Genomic DNA, 18,239 nt, shown 5'->3' with positions numbered 1-18,239 from the left:
GATAAACCATTATCCAACCTTATTAAAAAGAAGAGAGAGAAGACTCAAATTAATAAAATCATGAATGAGAAAGGAGAGATCACCACCAACACAAAGGAAATACAAACGATTTTAAAAACATACTATGAACAGCTGTACGCCAACAATAAATTAGGCAATCTAGAAGAAATGGACGCATTCCTGGAAAGCCACAAACTACCAAAACTGGAACAGGAAGAAATAGAAAACCTGAACAGGCCAATAAAAATTGAAGCAGTCATCAAAAACCTCCCAAGACACAAGAGTCCAGGGCCAGATGGCTTCCCAGGGGAATATCAAACGTTTAAAGAAGAAATCATACCTATTCTACTAAAGCTGTTTGGAAAGATAGAAAGAGATGGAGTACTTCCAAATTCGTTCTATGAGGCCAGCGTCACCTTAATTCCAAAACCAGACAAAGACCCCACCAAAAAGGAGAATTACAGACCAATATCCCTGATGAACATGGATGCAAAAATTCTCAACAAGACACTAGCCAATAGGATCCAACAACACATTAAGAAAATTATTCACCATGACCAAGTAGGATTTATCCCTGGGACACAAGGCTGGTTCAACACTCGTAAAACCATCAATGTGATTCATCATATCAGCAAGAGAAAAACCAAGAACCATATGATCCTCTCATTAGATGCAGAGAAAGCATTTGACAAAATACAGCATCCATTCCTGATCAAAACTCTTCAGAGTGTAGGGATAGAGGGAGCTTTCCTCGACATCTTAAGAGCCATCTACGAAAAGCCCACAGCAAATATCATTCTCAATGGGGAAGCACTAGGAGCCTTTCCCCTACGATCAGGAACAAGACAGGGATGTCCACTCTCACCACTGCTACTCAACATAGTACTGGAAGTCCTCACCTCAGCAATCAGACAACAAAAAGACATTAAAGGCATTCAAATTGGCAAAGAAGAAGTCAAACTCTCCCTCTTCGCCAATGACATGACATTCTACATAGAAAACCCAAAAGCCTCCACCCCAAGGTTTCTAGAACTCATACAGCAATTTGGTAGCGTGGCAGGATACAAAATCAATGCCCAGAAATCAATGGCATTTCTATACACTAACAATGAGACTGAAGAAAGAGAAATTAAGGAGTCAATCCCATTTACAATTGCACCCAAAAGCATAAGATACCTAGGAATAAACCTAACCAAAGAGGTAAAGGATCTATACCCTAAAAACTATAGAACACTTCTGAAAGAAATTGAGGAAGACACAAAGAGATGGAAAAATATTCCATGCTCATGGATTGGCAGAATTGATATTGTGAAAATGTCAATGTTACCCAGGGCAATTTACACATTAAATGCAATCCCTAACAAAATAACATGGACTTTCTTCAGAGAGTTAGAACAAATTATTTTAAGATTTGTGTGGAATCAGAAAAGACCCCGAATAGCCAGGGGAATTTTAAAAAAGAAAACCATATCTGGGGGCATCACAATGCAGATTTCATGTTGTACTACAAAGCTGTGGTCATCAAGACAGTGTGGTACTGGCACAAAAACAGACACATAGATCAATGGAACAGAATAGAGAACCCAGAAGTGGACCCTGAATTTTATGGGCAACTAATATTCGATAAAGCAGGAAAGACTATCCATTGGAAGAAAGACAGTCTCTTCAATAAATGGTGCTGGGAAAATTGGACATCCACATGCAGAAGAATGAAACTAGACCACTCTCTTTCACCATACACAAAGATAAACTCAAAATGGATGAAAGATCTAAATGTGAGACAAGATTCCATCAAAATCCTAGAGGAGAATACAGGCAACACCCTTTTTGAACTTGGCCACAGTAACTTCTTGCAAGATACATCCACAAAGGCAAAAGAAACAAAAGCAAAAATGAACTATTGGGACTTCATCAAGATAAGAAGCTTTTGCACAGCAAAGGATACAGTCAACAAAACTAAAAGACAACCTACAGAATGGGAGAAGATATTTGCAATGACATATCCGATAAAGGGCTAGTTTCCAAAATCTATAAAGAACTTCTTAAACTCAACACCAAAGAAACAAACAATCCAATCATGAAATGGGCAAAAGACATGAAGAGAAATCTCACAGAGGAAGACATAGACATGGCCAACATGCACATGAAAAAATGCTCTGCATCACTTGCCATCAGGGAAATACAAATCAAAACCACAATGAGATACCACCTCACACCAGTGAGAATGGGGAAAATTAACAAGGCAGGAAACAACAAATGTTGGAGAAGATGAGGAGAAAAGGGAAGCCTCTTACACTGTTGGTGGGAATGTGAACTGGTGCAGCCACTCTGGAAAACTGTGTGGAGGTTCCTCAAAGAGTTAAAAATAGACCTGCCCTATGACCCAGCAATTGCACTGTTGGGGATTTACCCCAGAGATTCAGATGCAATGAAACGCCAGGACACCTGCACCCCGATGTTTCTAGCAGCAATGTCCACAATAGCCAAACTGTGGAAGGAGCCTCGGTGTCCATCGAAAGATGAATGGATAAAGAAGATGTGGTCTATGTATACAATGGAATATTACTCAGCCATTAGAAACGACAAATACCCACCATTTCCTTCAACGTGGATGGAACTGGAGGGTATTATGCTGAGTGAAATAAGTCAATCGGAGAAGGACAAACAGTGTATGTTCTCATTCATTTGGGGAATATAAATAATAGTGAAAGGGAATATAAGGGAAGGGAGAAGAAATGTGTGGGAAATATCAGAAAGGGAGACAGAACATAAAGACTCCTAACTCTGGGAAATGAACTAGGGGTGGTGGAAGGGGAAGAGGGCGGGGGGTGGGGGTGAATGGGTGATGGGCACTGAGGGGGACACTTGACGGGATGAGCACTGGTTGTTATTCTGTAAGTTCGCAAATTGAACACCAATGAAAAATTAATTTATTAAAAAAAAAGAACCTACTACATTTCTAAGTCCACAACTCCTATTGGACCTACAGAGGATAATCTGTAAATATAGGTTGGACGTGTCCTCAGGATGCATTATTTTAGTTTGCAAGATAAAGCACATATAGCTGAGCACTGAGGAAATAGTCATTTACTAAGAATTATTGAGAGCCTGGTATGTGAAGAACACTGTGTTAGGGGTTGTCAAAGAGGTAGAGAAGCAGAACTAGGCCTCTGTCCCCCCAGAACTTATACTGTGAGGACATTCACACACCATGCCACCTCATCTGACAGAACCGCCCATCCCAAACACAAGAGCTTCAAGAACTATTACAAATAGAGGTCATAAAACTCATTCTCATGTATTTTACTAGAGAGAGAGGCCTTCAGGCTTTCACTCAGTGCCCATCCACTCCTCTTCTACATAGGGTTCTCACACAGGGCTAATTTCCATGAATGCTTATAAATGAAAAGAACAGTCAAGAGTGCATTGTGTTGACTCTCTAGCACTCCATGAGGAAATGGCCGCTCTATGTGACTCTCACTAAGGTGCTACCCGACCTTGATGTGACTTTTGAAAATATTTAGAAAAAGAGACTACATTTGGAATTTTTAATATTTCATGTGACAATAAACTGAAATGTCATCTGGACTATGAATCCAACTGTGTTTCATTGGCTAGGGTACCAAATGGATGCTGTTCTTCAAATTCTTAGCACCTGATTAACCCTATTAAAATATCCTTGGCTACTCATAGATTTTGATGGAAGATTTCAGGGAAGGGGGAAAAAAAAACCTTGTCTGAAAAATGAGGAAGTAGAAAGAAGACCTAAGTCAGAATTTCCTCCCAGGGGTTTTCCCTCTTTTTCACTGCCAAGGGCTCCTTTGGCTTGAGTACATTGTTGTCATATTTACTGCCTAGTTTCTCTACTAAGCTTTCCTTCCCTTCATATCTTCAAACAGTCTGCAAACATGTTCCTTCCCCCTTCCTTCCTCAAAAATCACTTCTGCAATAAGAGAGGGAGAAGCATGCCGCTTTCCTCTGTGGTGGTAGTATGAGTGCTGGTAGAAAACCGATGGTGTCTCATCAGGAAGACAGGGTTCTAGTTATTTCTTGGCCACCAAACCGGCTAGGTGTCCCTTTACAAACTGACTGGGTGGCCACTGGTGCTCCAGTGTCCACCTCTGTGAAATGGGGACACAACCAGCTACCTTACCTAACTCAGAGTTATTGTTGTAAGGCAATGGGAGAACTTTGAAATTGTAAAGAATCAGCCAAATAAAAACTAATATTGCTGGAAAGGAACTGAAAGTATATGAGGTTAAAAACATTATGCTAAAGTGAAGAGAGTCAGACGGGGAAGGCTTTATACTATAAGACTCCATCTATATGAGATGTCCAGAAAAGGCATATCTATAGCAACAGGAAGCAGATCCGTGGTTACCTGGGGCTGGCAGTGGGAAGAACATTCACCAAAAATAGGCATAAAGGATCTTTTGGAGTTGGGGTGGGCATCGAAATTTTCTAAAACTGGATTGTTGTGATGGTGGAAAAGCTCTGTAGATGTAATGATTTATAAAAATGCCACATTATACATGTAAAATGAGTTGAGTTTTATGATGTGTATGTTATAACTCATTAGGATCTCAGTAAATGTGATTATTGCTATTTTTGTTTTAGCATCTTGTTATCAACCACCACAGTGTCTCTGGGTGCTGGGCACTATGCCGGGTACTTTAAATGTGCCATCTCTAAGCCTCCCATAACATCATGTAGAGCAAACAGAGGCTCAGAGAGGTTAAGTGGCAGGGCTGGGGTTGAACAGCGAGGCTAGCTGAGTTTAAAGCCAGGTGGACATGTTCCTCTCCAACCAATGCCTATTAATATTACTCTGGGCTGCAATTTGGTAGCTCAGATTCACCTGCTCTTTCTACCTTATGTGGGAAAGATTAGTGAAACAGAGCGGTGTTTTTGTGAATGCCCACGGGAAGATGAAAATTGACTTCCTTATTTCATAGGCCAGTCACCTTCTCTGCTGCTCTGGGCCTGAAGTCAGACCCAGGGGCATAGCTGGGGTAGGACAACCTGGTCCCTTCTGTGACCGGGGTTCTTGCTTTCTGGGAAAGCCAAATTCTTGGCTGTGACACTCCAAAGAAGAAACTGGGAATTTGATAAACGGAGATGTGTCCAAAAGTATAATAAAAGAGAAAATCAGCTTTGTTTTCATTGTATTGAGCAAAAAATGATGTTAATATTTGCACAGCTGGTGCTTACCAAAGTTTCTCAACTGGGAAAATGACCTACTCGTAGTTTTTCCTTCTACCGCATCATCCTCTCTTCACTCTTGCATGCAATGGTGGCAAGTTTCCTTACCCATAACAGTCTCAATGCTGGAATAGTAAGCCCTTGGGATTTTACTCTATTCTAGATGTTCTAGAAACCCTATTATTATTAGTGGGGCTTGTGCACCAGCTGGAGTGTCCCTTACTCTCAGGCCCTGCATGAGCGCTGCCAAGTAAAGAGATCTAATTTAATAGCTTCAGAACAATATGGCTTATAGGTAAAATTCAACTTGCATATTGGCAGGGAACTGTAAATTCCCAAACTCCCCCCACCCACCCACCCATTTTAGGAAATGAGGAGAGAGAACACTTTTTAAATGCTAGACTTAGCAGGAAGTTCAGAAATGCATGCCCTGTCTACCCACTTCTGACAAAAGCTACAAATAAATTAGGGCCTCCACAACTTTCTTCCAAATCACATTTAGAGATAAATCACTAAAACACTCAGTCTTTCCGTTTGTTTAAACCAGTGCTTCTCAACTAGGAGTATTTGGTACCCGCCCCCTCCGTGGGGAGGGTGGGGTACCTTTGGCAATGTCTGGACACATCTCTGTTTAGAGCTACTGGGGAGGGGATGGTATTGGTACCTAGTGGGCAGAGACAGCCAAGGATGCTGCTAAACATCTCACAGTACACTGGACAGCCAGGACAACAAAGAATTATCTAGCCCCAAATGCCAGCTGTGCAGAGGTCAAGATACCCTCAGTTACATTAAAACTCTATGCGGAAAGGAAGAAACAGCTGTCTCCTGGGATGGGTCCAGGGCACTCCTCCAGACTGGTCATGAATCAAGGCATGTGAAACAAAGGATTCCAAAAACTGGCAAACAGAGCTATCAGTTTAGGAGTGGGATTCATATATGTTTACTCAACTTAACCTGCCCTGCCCCTTCCCCTGCTGCACGACTTAGGCACAGGTGCCATTTCCTTCTTCAGAGGAGGAGACTAAGAAACAGAGATTGATCAGCTTGTTTGAAGTCTGGCACCTAGTGTGTGTCAGAGCCAAGATCATAGTCCTTTGGCCTTGGAGTCTGTGTGGTCCTGAAACAGCGCTTCTCCATGTGGAACATGGAGCAGAAGCAGACTGCCACTGCACCTAATCCTCTGTGTAATCCTTGGCAAGCGCTTTATGAGCCATCAAAGAGCCAAAAGCAACATCCATTAATCAGAGGCCAGTGTTGTGGTGTGCTGCTCTGACAGAAATGCAGATCTGAAGCCTTAGCACTTTCATGATGCCTATCTAGCACTGCCTGAAGTCTTTAAAGGCTAGTGGAGGGTTATGGAAAGACACAGGCAAGTAGTCTGGTTATTCCTTTTGTAAAACCCATCTCTGAAGACTGTTTGCATATTCAGAAAATCATTCTAACTAGGTTTGTCCCTCCCAAATTATCTCACTTCCTTCCTCCTCCTGTACTTCTCATGCATATCCAGCAACCATATAACCAGGAAATTATTTTTTTGTTCAGATTTGGTTTCTTCTGATGCCTCTAGTATTAAAATATAGTGATACTAGATTAATGTAAAATTAACGAATAATAAATTCAACGGGTCAATGCCCTGATGATGGCACCATGTAATTCTTCAAATACAGCCAGTACTGGGGGACACATTCACTCTCAACCAAATGACTAAACCACCATTTCAGCACCTATTCTGATTCAGGTCCTGTATAACCCCTGGAAGCACATCTATGAGCAAGACATGGAGCTGAGGGTCTTATAGAAAAGACAGGCAGAGATCTCTGGGGAGATTAGAGATAAAGGGGCAGGGCACTATAGGGGTGAATACCAAAGGGATCTACCTTCTTTGTGAGGTCAGGAAAGGCCTCCTGAACATGTGAGATGTAAGGCAATATCTTTAAGGAGCTTGTAATGTACTTTTTAAAAAGATTTTTTATTTATTTTTTCATAGAGACACACAGAGAGAGAGAGGCACAGACACAGGCAGAGGGAGAAGCAGGCTCCATGCAGAGAGCCTGACGTGGGACTTGATCCAGGGTCTCCAGGATCACATCCTGGGTTGCAGGTGGCGCTAAACCGCTGCACCACCGGGGTACTTAAGGAGGTTAGACTGAGACCCAGTGTAATTAGAGAATAGGAATGGGCTGAGTGTAGATGGGATGAGATTTAAAACAAAGGAGAGCTCTCTGTGGGCTGCAGAAACCACAGGTTTCCTAGTGGAGAGATCTCAGGCTGGGCCTTAGGTAAGATTTGGTATCATAAAAGTGAGAACATAAACAAAGGCCAAAAGGTACAGGCTGTTTGGAGTACCGGGTGTGTTTTAGGAAGAAGAGGTCTTTGCAAAGTAAGAAGAACATTTTAAGATGCAGACACCAGAGATGATTAAATTGTCATTGTAAAGGAGGTCCTAGGCCTTCATTTACATTTTAGGGAAAGGTTTTCTGTTCTGGTAATAACCCTTCTTCCAAGTTATCAGGAGTCAGGTGTCACCACTTCATCTGGGACCAAAGTGACCTTGCCATGACATTTTAGGTTGCTGCATTGACATTTGTTCCCAGAAGTTAAGATGAGCTGGATATGGTGGCTCTGATCTCTTCTCCCTACACATAAAGAGCCTGTAGGTTATGAGAGAGAGAATAAATAAGACAAGAATTTGTGAAGATGGTGAACAATTGCTCAAGAAATGAGTCTGTGGTCTATAAAAAAAAATAACCTCCTTTCATTTTCCTTCAAAGAGCACATCCCTAGAAGCAGAGCTCAGTCTCCTAGTATCTGTGTTCAGCCTTCAGTGCTGGGAGGGAAGGGAGTGTGTGTGTGTGTGTGTGTGTGTGTGTGTGTGTGATAGATATGGGTGGAGCTGTGAAAAAGGGAAGGCTGGAGAGGAAGCTCCTGTGCTTCTGTGCTGGAACAGGGTGGGATGTGGGTGCCACTCAGCATCACAGGCCTTGGCCTTGGGGCTGCCAATCTGTACAGCAGACAACTAGGAACCACTGGGTGTTCATGGTTTGGGTACAGGTGACATGGCAAAAACTAACTTTGAAATGGAATAAAACTGGCAACATTGGAGGCACTCAGAAATTCATCTTAATGACTGAGGAGAAAGCCTACAGGCAAGGGTAGAGATTGGCTAGAGCACTCTTGAAGATGGGACATAGGACATGTGAAGTGACAATGTAAAGGAAGCCTAGACTACAGTGGTGTCAACTAAAATGGAAGAGCAAACTCAGGAAAAAGACATAGCAGGCTCTGGAAAGAACACAGGTCCTTGGACATGTGGCCTATGGGCTGACAGGCACAGAGGAATAGGCCTGCCCTATGGGTAGGGAGGTGATGAATGCATTGAGCTTGAGGCTGTGAGAATGTCAAGTTGTTCAGAAGAGAAATCAGGTCAAAGTTAGCCACCAGAGAGTTATTGGCTTAGACAAGAGAGGTGAAACCAGAAGAATAGATGAACCCCAAAGACATGAAAGATAATATTCTTTCTTGAGCACCTGCTGTGCCATGTACTGCATTGAAGCTTTCCCATGCACAATTCCAGAATTCTCCTGTCACAGGTCAGGGACTCTTATCTCCATTTGCAGAGGAAAAGATCTGAAGAGTGGAGATCCAAAGGATAGACCCAAAGTGGTATAGCCGGCAACTGGGCGCACTAGGATTCCAATCCAGCTCCATCTCGTCCAAACTCAAGGTCTTAGCTACCACACTTCTGGAAGAAGAGTAGAGGGCTGAGGACCCAACAGTGCAAACACCCTCAGTCAGTGCTGGGGAGGAGGAGAAGCCAGTGAAATGCCCAATGAGGTTGGAGGAAAGCCAGGACTTGTCTAACAGAGGCCTGAAAGCATGGGGCAGGGTCCCTTTGACACAAGTGCCACCAGACAATGCATGAAGATGAGGACAAGGCCTTCTGTCACAATATATTAAGAAATTTGGAAATACAAGTGACTATTTCTTAATATTTGATCTGAGTTGTTTATCTTATTTGGAATAGACTGGAAAACCAAACCCCCAAACAATCACTTCACACACAAAAACCCGAAACACCAAATCATGCATATACTTTACCTGAAGCTGTCCCTGGAGGAGAGGCTGGCTTTGAGGAGTTACTTGGCTTGGTGGATCTATTCACCATGGGAGCTTAAACACACAAATATATATATACATATAACAATCATAGATACAGTCTATTGTGGGAGATTCACACTTAATGGAAAAATGCATTGTGGAAATAGTGGGGCAGATCAGGGAATTTGTAAAGAATGGGAAACCCACCTGTTAAATACATAAGCCATGAAAGAAGCCTGAAGAAACTTCTTCAGAATAAATATACTAATGATAAAAGGGATAATCAAATTATTTTATTATAGGGATTTTGTTAAAATGAACTCTGGCTTGGAATTTCATTTGCCAAACTGGTGGTCTAGGAGATGAGAGAGTTTTGTTTTCTTCATCGAGAGAAGTGTATCAAACCAAGAGTGAAGGGAACAAATTCTCACCTCCCCTGCCACATGCAACACAGACCATTTCTCTTGGATTTTATGGGGTTTGGGGGTGGGGAGCAATTTCTGGTTTCATGGTGATGAGTGGCTCAGGAATTCAAATGGGTCTTGAAGCTGTTGGTGATGTTCAGAGAGGCCAGGAGAGGGTTGCTACAGAAGGGTAGAGTAAAAACTGATTATGACAACTTGAGAGTTGAGTTTGTTAGATGAGTAGGCATCGTTTCTACAGGATCCTATCCTCCGCAGCAACTAGATCCACAGTGAACATGTTATGCTGCACTCCTGGCCTGAGGGTAGATGGCACTGTCTTTTAAAGAGAATTTGTCTTCACATGTGTTATTCCATGAAGGGCTTACAACCAAAACAGTTCCCATCACCTAGATAGCACTACATTTCAAGAGTCAGGACAAAGAGAGGATTTCGCTTTCTCATTTCTTCTGTCCTCCGTGGACATTGTTCTGGTGCAATACTTTTGAGGCCAACACTGTGGCCTGCGGCTCTGCGAGGATTGAGTTCTATGAGAAATCCATTCTAAGTGAGGACAGTCAGTTAACTAAGAACCTAGATGTTTTCCTAATTTGAGCTGAGAGGATTAAAGCACCAAAGTGGATGGAGGCAGAAGGGTGTGACAGAGATGGGTCTCTCGCAGATGCTCTGCTCCACCCAGGGAGGCAGATGCTGCCACCATGGAGGATAGAGGCCTGGGCCCCACGCATTGTGCACCCCTTGCTGCTTGCTACCAGATAATCTCAGACACCCCCCTCAACCACTAAACATTTCAAGTGCTTAAAACTACAAACTCTTGCCTTTTTCTGCCGGGAGCGAACTGCCTTCTGTGGGGTGAATGTAGTTCTCATCTCCATCCTCCACAGGGACCACATAATCCACCTGGAAGAAGTACAGAGGTGAATGAGGAGGGAGCTGTCCACTCTGGCCAGGTTTATTATCTGGGAAGGAGTTTGTTTTTTTTTTTAATACCTTTATTGAGATCTAATTCAGATACCATTAAATTCTTCTCCGTGTAGTGTAGAACTTGGTGGGTTTAGTGTATTTGAAGAGTGTGCAAGCATCACCACAATTTAATTTTAGAACACTTTCATTGCCCCCAAAAGGAGCCCTGTCACCTCTCACCTACCACTTCCCCAACCTAGTCAACTACTAATCTACTTTCTATCACTAAGATTTTCCCATTCTTGGCATCACATTAGAAATGGAATCACATAATGTGTAGTGACTTCTTTCATATAGTGTACTAATTTCAAGGTTCAACCATGTAGCATGTTAGTACTTCATTAACTTGTGTGGCCAAATAATATTCTGTTATATAAATATACTGCATATTGTTTATCCATCTGGTGGGGGACATTTGGGTTGTTTTCACTTTGGGGGCTATTATGAATCATGATGCTAAGGACATTCATGTACATGTTTTTGTGTAAATGTGCATTTCTCTTGGGAATATACTGAGTGGTGGAATTGCTGGGTCATATGGTAGCTCTCTGTTTAAGTTTGAGGAACTGCCAAACTGTTTTTCCAAAGTTTTCCATTCCATTTGCACTCTTTTCCATTCCTACCAGCAGTGTAAGAGGGCTCCAGTTTCTCCACGTCCTCACTGACACTTGTTATTGTCTATCTTTGAATATCGCTATCCTGAGACATGCAGTGGTATCTAATTAGTTTTGATTTGCATTTATGATGGTTAATGATGTGGAGCATCTTTTTTTTTTTTTTAAGATTTCATTTAATTTTCATGAGAGATACAAAGGGAGAGGCAGAGACACAGGCAGAGGGAAAAGCAGACTCCCTGCAGGGCGCCCGATGCAGGACTCCATCCCAGGACGTTGGGATCATGATCTGAGCTAAAGGCAGACCCTCAAACACTGAGGTGGTGCCCCCCTTTTTATACCTCCTTTAGATAAAAGCCTCTACGACTTCTTTGCCTATTTTTTAGTTAGGTTATTTGTCTTTTTTTTTTTTGTCTTTTTTATTATTAGGTTGGAAGAGTTCTTTAAATGCTCTAGATAGAAGCCTCTTATCAGGTATACAATTTGCAAAAATTTTCTCCCATTCTGTAGGTTATCTTCTTACTTTCTTGGTGGTGTCACCTGCAGCACCAACGTTTGACATTGTGAATCCCACTTTATCTATTTTCTCTATTGTTGCTCGTGCTTTTGGTGCTATATGTAAGACACTCCTGTCTAATGCAAGGTTGTAGAGATTTATGTCCTTGTTGTCTTTTAAGAATGTTATAGTTTTAGCTCTTACATTTACATCTAGGATCTATTTTTGGTGATTTTTTTTCTATGGCAGGACATGGGTCCACTCTCACATTTTTGCATGTGGATATATAGTTATCCTGGCACAATTTGTTTAAAAATGATTCTTTCCCCACTGACTGGTCTTGGCAACTTTGTCAATAATCAGTTGACCATAAATTAGGGGAGGAAGTGATTTTATATTGATAGGAAGCCAAGGAGATAATCAGATCCCAAATGTGGTTTTTTGCAACCCATCTTGGTGGGTAGCCCAGATGGATTCTAGAGAAACAAAATCCAAACATTTATTGAGCACTTATTAGCAAGTGCTCATCTGAGTACTTTACATGTGTTATTTCACTCAATCCTTACAACAACCCAATAAGGTAGGTGCTACTGTCAGCTCCACCTCATGAAGAAGAAACTCGAAGAACCCAAGGCATAGAGCAGTCGAGTAGCTTTCTCATGTCCTAATAGTTAAAAAGTAGTAGGGATTCAAGAATCAGTTCAAGGATCCAGTGCCCATACTCTTATCCACTACATTCTAGGACCTTCTCTTTCTCCCCAATTTCTACCCTCTCTTCATTTAATTGCTATTGCTCATCTATTTCTTTATCTCCAAATCTGACTTCTGTGACGTTGGGCAAGTTTTTCAACCCCTTTGCACCTCATCTGTTCCATATTATTATATATAAAATGGGGATGATAGTACCCATTTCATGGGGTTCTTGGGAAGGCTTGATGGGACAAATATAAAGCCCTCAGAACACCAGTTGATTTCTAGCACTCACTAAGTGCCAGCTACTCTTGTCCTTATAGCACAAATGCTTCTTCCTCCTACGTTTTGTTCCCTTCAACTCTCCAGTTAGCCTGTACCCCCATACTTTTCCTGTAATTTGTACAGCAGAGCTAAATATTTTTAGTTATTTATGCGTGCTTGACTTCTTCTTTTCCTATCTGATGGTTCAGGCAGATCTTAATGTTGGCCTATTTTTTCTTTTTTAACCTCTTTCTTATCTTGACTGTCCATCTGCCCATTCCAGAACGCAGCCTCCTCCATACTTCTCCTTTTCCCACTGGTTCAGACGTGCCCCAGCCACCTCCACAAGGCTGGTATTAGCAAAACTTTGCGTCTCCCCACAGGGGTCCACTGTCAGCTGTTCACGGAAATGGAGAGCCTTATATAACGTACCACCGTATTCATCCATATTCTGTGTCTGAATTTATATCTTCATATGGATTTGCCAAATGCTGAAAGAATTTACAGTGAGCCCCTAACAGCAGGTCTCTGCATCCTGTCTCCTGCTCAGCTTCTTCCTGCCAGCCTCTTCTCACCCCAAAAAGTCAGCATTGCCTCTCAGACAGACAGACTGAGGGCTGGCAACCCATCCTTTCTCTCTCTGTCAGCTGCCTCTCTGACTTAAATGAGCCTTAGCATAGAAGTCAGAAACTAAACCACTTCCAGAGGCAGGCAGGAGACAGTTATGGGGACGGGTGTGGAGGAAGGATGCGTGCACGCCTTATATGAGGGGTGGGAACTATGACCAGTGGAAACAGGGGTCAGGGATTGCCATGAGGCTCAGCTGCTTTGAGGCCACGACTGGCCCAGTGTTGCCAGGTTTTCAGTTTTCAGGAGAAGCTAGAAAATTGGATTTTGTAAAGAATCTAGAACATGCTTAGAAAGGAATATATGACACATGGAGTGCTTCCACGTATGAGGCACTGTATTTAGTGCTGTATATATGTTCTCTTACTAAATCCTTAAAGCAACCTAAAGAGATTAAAAACTGAGGCTCAGAGAGGTTATCCAGCTTGCCCAATGTCACACAGCTAGTAAGAGTCAAAGCAGCAGTGGGTCTAAACACTGCCTCTGTCTTATTTAAAAGTTTCTCTTTTCCAATTCCTGCTGGGCTACAAATCATATTAAGGTGCAAATGTAGGTTGTTGTACAACATGTTTATACATTATAGGTTTTGTTACCTACAGGCATTTAGAAACAGGTTATTTCTTCAAAAGCTGTAGTAAAATTATGTCCAGGCATATTTAAGAGTTGCCTTTATTGTTATTTTGCTTCTGAGGCTGTTCAACTTGTAGGGTTGTCCTAATGGCTAAGTTTGGGGGCTTGCCTTTGTCCTTATTTAAAACGCAAGGACCTCTGGAGCCACAACAGATTTAAGCCTTATCAGTCATTCCCACCACAGTCTGAATGAGTTTATTGGTTCCTTTTCAAATGGGAGCTATTCCATAGGGAGGAAGACTCATAAAACCTGGATGCTGACAGAAGAGAGATAATGAGCTAAACCCAGGATGGAGTCCTGGACAATCTGCAAAGGTGGGTCCCTGGATAGTAGTAGTGTCTGAGGTGCCGGCTCCTCCATAGGTTGGGCAGGGCCTCCCTAGGACCCTCCCAGGCCCTTTCCGCCCCCCCTGCATCCACTTTCCACTTCGCTTCGCAGTGAAGCCTGGGGGACAGATTTATGTTACCTCATCCTCAAGTTCCCTGGGTTTGGGTGGGACTTGAGGTTTCTGAAGAGAAGTCAGAGCCGGCAGAGTGGAGGTCAGCCTGGCTTTTGCTTTTGGCGGAGGCCAGTCAGGCTTACTGGGAAGTGTCATGCTGATGGTCGGAGACTGCCTCTGGCTTGACCGATTGTCTTGAAAGGAACAACAACAAAGTAGAAGATGAAAGGGGCTCTGGATCATTCCCTGGGCCAAAGAATAAAACCACCACCAGCGTCTATGTAGTCACAAATGATTAATCAGGGCATCCCTTAAAAGTGTAAAATGGCATTTAGGCAAAAAATGTCAACTCCCTGTTGACTTATGTTATAAAAACCAACAGAATGTCCTCATCAAAAACATCCTCCCAGGGGAGTGATGGAGACCCACCAACTCAGGAGACCCAACCGCCTAGCACTCTGCCAAACACAGTGGATGGATGACCTTGGCAGGGAAGCCTAAGAGGAGTGTGCTCCTCAAAGGTTCACTTTGCTCCATGAACACTTATGGGCAGTGATCCTCAATCTTCCTTACACACAAGAACCACCTGGGGAACGTTAAGAAAATGCCAAGGCTCAGGCCCCACCCCAGACACACTAATTTGAACTTGAGGGGAGGGTCCTGGCATTACAGGTTTCAAAAGTTTTCCAGCTTTTTCTAAGTTGTATTCAGGGTTGCAACTACCCATCTGAGTGAACCTACACGTTTTTCCCCTCAATGATTTCCCTCAAATCATGGCGTGCCCCTGAGTTACCCCTCACTGGGGACTGTGTCCTAGGCATGCGTCAGGGAAGGAGCACAGGATCCAAAGCCAAATGGCCTTGAGTTGGGTCCCCTGCTCTGCCTCTCACTGTCTGGGCTCGTTTGGGCTAGTTATTTATTATTCAACCTCTCCAGGACTCACATTTCTCATTTTTAAAGTGAGGATCCTAATAGCCATCTTAGAAGGGTTTTTGTAGGGATTAGGAAGAAAGCAGTGGAAACAGTGTGTCTGGCAGAGTGGAGGCCTAACAAACAGGACTAAGACACCAACAGGACCCAGTGGAGGAGTGAGGCAATGGAGTCTGTACAGTGGAATCTAAGCATGGATTCAGACTGATACATCACAGGAAAGTCTTATCATAGGACTTGCCTAGAGTCCTCACCCTGGGAACAGCCCAGGCACTCACACTGTGTCTGCCCGGTGCTTGCTGGGCTTCTTGCAACTGCCCCACCTGCTCTCCCCGTGGTGCCTGCTCCTGCCTCGTTGAAGGGTGTAGTTCACTGCATCATGTTTTATCCTTTACCTGTTCTCAACATTCATGATTTAGGAAAGATACCTTTCCTCCTTGGACGGGCAAGCTTCCATGGCTTATTGTGAGCAGCTGACTCGTGTGGAGGTGGTGAGAGTGAGAGGCGTCCACCATCTCGCCACCCCAGCTTGCCCCCCTTCCCTTGTGGTAGGCTGAGCGTCCATGGTGTGGGGCTGCCTCACCTACATACTCGCCCCTGGCGAAGGGCAGGGCTGGGTGAATGGTTCTTGTCTCCTGCTCCGCAGGTGGCGGCTCGTAACTGTCGTCCCCAGTCTCCTCAGCAGGTAGCACGTACATCTCTGAGTCCGAGTGCTCATCTGGGTGTTCATAGTCGCTGTCCTGCAAGTGCAGACCCCATGCTCAGTGCCCCATCTATGTTCAGTCATCAGAACAGCTCTGGCTTTACGAGGTGGGAACTGCTCCCCCAGTGTAGGGACCAGAGAGCAAGGCTTGGAAGGGTTGGCTAAGCAAGGTTGGGCAGCCATCAGAGGCAAAGCTGGGGTTGAGGCCGAGCCTTTCTGCCTCCAGAATTTATCACCTGAACCACTATCCTGGGGGAGCATGTGGGCCATTTAACAGGAAGGGTGGCTGAAACTCTGTGTGTCTGCAAAGAAGAACAGTCGGAGATAAAATACATTTTTAAAAAAACAGAAAAGGACCCAATAAAATAGAAATAACCAATAGGTTTCATTTATCATGAATGCTGACAGTCGAGGAAAAAAATTAGTAAGGAGAGGGTAGAGGGCTGCACAGAATACACAGATACCTCTGAGGAGATGAGGTTTGTTTGTTTTTCAACGGAGCTGGTAAGCTGTGGGGGCTAAACTTTCTATCTGACCCAGAATCCATTGTCTTTCTTTTTTGTTTTCCTTGTTTTTAATATAAATTTTATTTAAGTCTATATTAAAATGATTGAATATTGGATATTCAATGTATATTGAAAATATATCAACACAGTTCAAAAGGATGTAAATCAAGTCTCTCTCCCTGCCTCTCAGTTCCTCCCCCAGGGCACAGTTCCTAGCTTCTTGTGCATTTTGTTCAGGGATCACTTAGCTAATACTTCACATGTACATATATTCATGTGCAGGAAATATTTGATCCAGGACTTAAGAGGTCCTTGGCCCACACTGCCTGACACACTGTGAGATGCTCACATGATTCGCCAATGAACACGCAGGGCAGGAGCACAGTATGGCAGCAGTGAATGCTGAGTAAGGGAGTGAGGGCTGCTCTTCTCCTCAGTCTGGGGGTGGGGGTCGGGGTGGGGTTGGTGAGAGGGGAGGAGTGGAGTGAATAGGAGAGGGACGGAGAAAGGCTGAAGAGAGAGCTTTCCCCAAGCTCCCTTACCAGCAGGTAGGGAGACTCAATAATCTATCCTGACCAGGAATATGAAATTAGGCTAAATAGAATACTGGTAATGGTAATTATTACTGTAACTGACATTTCTATGCACTGCATACCTCAGGTGCCCCTTACCACGATTGTAGGAGAGCTTTTTTTTTTTAAGTCCTCAGAGAAAGTGAGGCATGATGAGTTGAGTAATTTAAGTCTGCGATCTGTGTTCTGGAGAAGCCATAGCTGTTCTCAGACCACCTGGGAGGTGGAGTGGAAGCAGGAGGGTGGCTGGGGATAAGAGCCTGGCTTGACAAGGCTCCTCCCACCCAGCCTGAGGCTGTTGGGACCCCCCTCATCCTGGCCTATGCAAGGACATGGTCGCTGTTGTTGCAGCATCCTAGGGAGACGTCGTAATGTGCTGAGAAACGGTTGCTCTAATAACCATCTGGAAAGTGAAAAAAGCAGACACACGGTCCTGGGTGGGAGCTGGTTTGGGTGTCCCACTTTGTCTCAATTGTCGTGGAGCAGGCACTGGGCTTCCTAGACTTGATCACCTGGAGGCTGGGGAGCCATGTGCATCCTGGGGGGCGGGCACAGGGGTCCTACAGCCCCTTGGGCAGACTGAGATGACCAGGCTGGCCGAAGGGGCAGAGAAGGTAGAGGTAGAGCGACTTCACATCAGCTGCTCCTGGCTGACAGCCCAACGCTGACACTGGGCCACCTCCCAGACCATAAGCCCCATGAGGACTATTGGGCTGAGACAGTGTGTCCAGGCCCCAGCATGCAGTGAATGAATGAGCTGAGCTGCACCCCGGGCTCTGAAGGCAACTGAGGAGGAGGACGTGGGTGCTCGGAAGTGCTGAGCTGCCCCTTCATTTGGAAGGTCTTTTCTGTGGGAGGCTACTTTGAGGCCCTTCCTATTTCCAGCATAGTGAAATGATTGCCTTTTAATCAAGAGAATTAGAGGGGAGTCTCTTCAAACTTCTGAAGGAACAGTTTAAAAGAAACCTCCCCTCAAATTATTCTATATTCTGACAAACAAGACTCATTCTTTCATTCATTCAGTTAATACTTGAGCAAGTGGAATATGTTGGACAGTGGGATGGAAACTTTGAAGAAGGGAA

The 18,239-nt window shown here is 43.8% G+C and overlaps 1 protein-coding gene across 2 annotated transcripts in view; it reads right to left on the bottom strand.

Moving 5' to 3' along the window:
* The window catches only part of BLNK (B cell linker), an 83,018-nt gene that overhangs the window by 23,090 nt on the left and 41,689 nt on the right, over positions 1 to 18,239 (bottom strand). For both annotated transcript variants that reach the window (XM_041740378.1, XM_041740382.1), the window contains 4 exons: positions 15,960 to 16,116; positions 14,474 to 14,640; positions 10,541 to 10,622; positions 9,301 to 9,372 (listed from right to left, as the gene is read on the bottom strand). In XM_041740378.1, coding sequence (XP_041596312.1) covers positions 9,301 to 9,372; positions 10,541 to 10,622; positions 14,474 to 14,640; positions 15,960 to 16,116 — 478 coding nt within the window. The remainder of the gene's footprint in view (positions 1 to 9,300; positions 9,373 to 10,540; positions 10,623 to 14,473; positions 14,641 to 15,959; positions 16,117 to 18,239) is intronic.

The sequence above is a fragment of the Vulpes lagopus genome, chromosome 2 (genome assembly GCF_018345385.1).
Source record: "Vulpes lagopus strain Blue_001 chromosome 2, ASM1834538v1, whole genome shotgun sequence".
Classification (NCBI taxonomy): domain Eukaryota; kingdom Metazoa; phylum Chordata; class Mammalia; order Carnivora; family Canidae; genus Vulpes; species Vulpes lagopus.
This window is presented reverse-complemented; position numbering and strand designations above follow the sequence as displayed.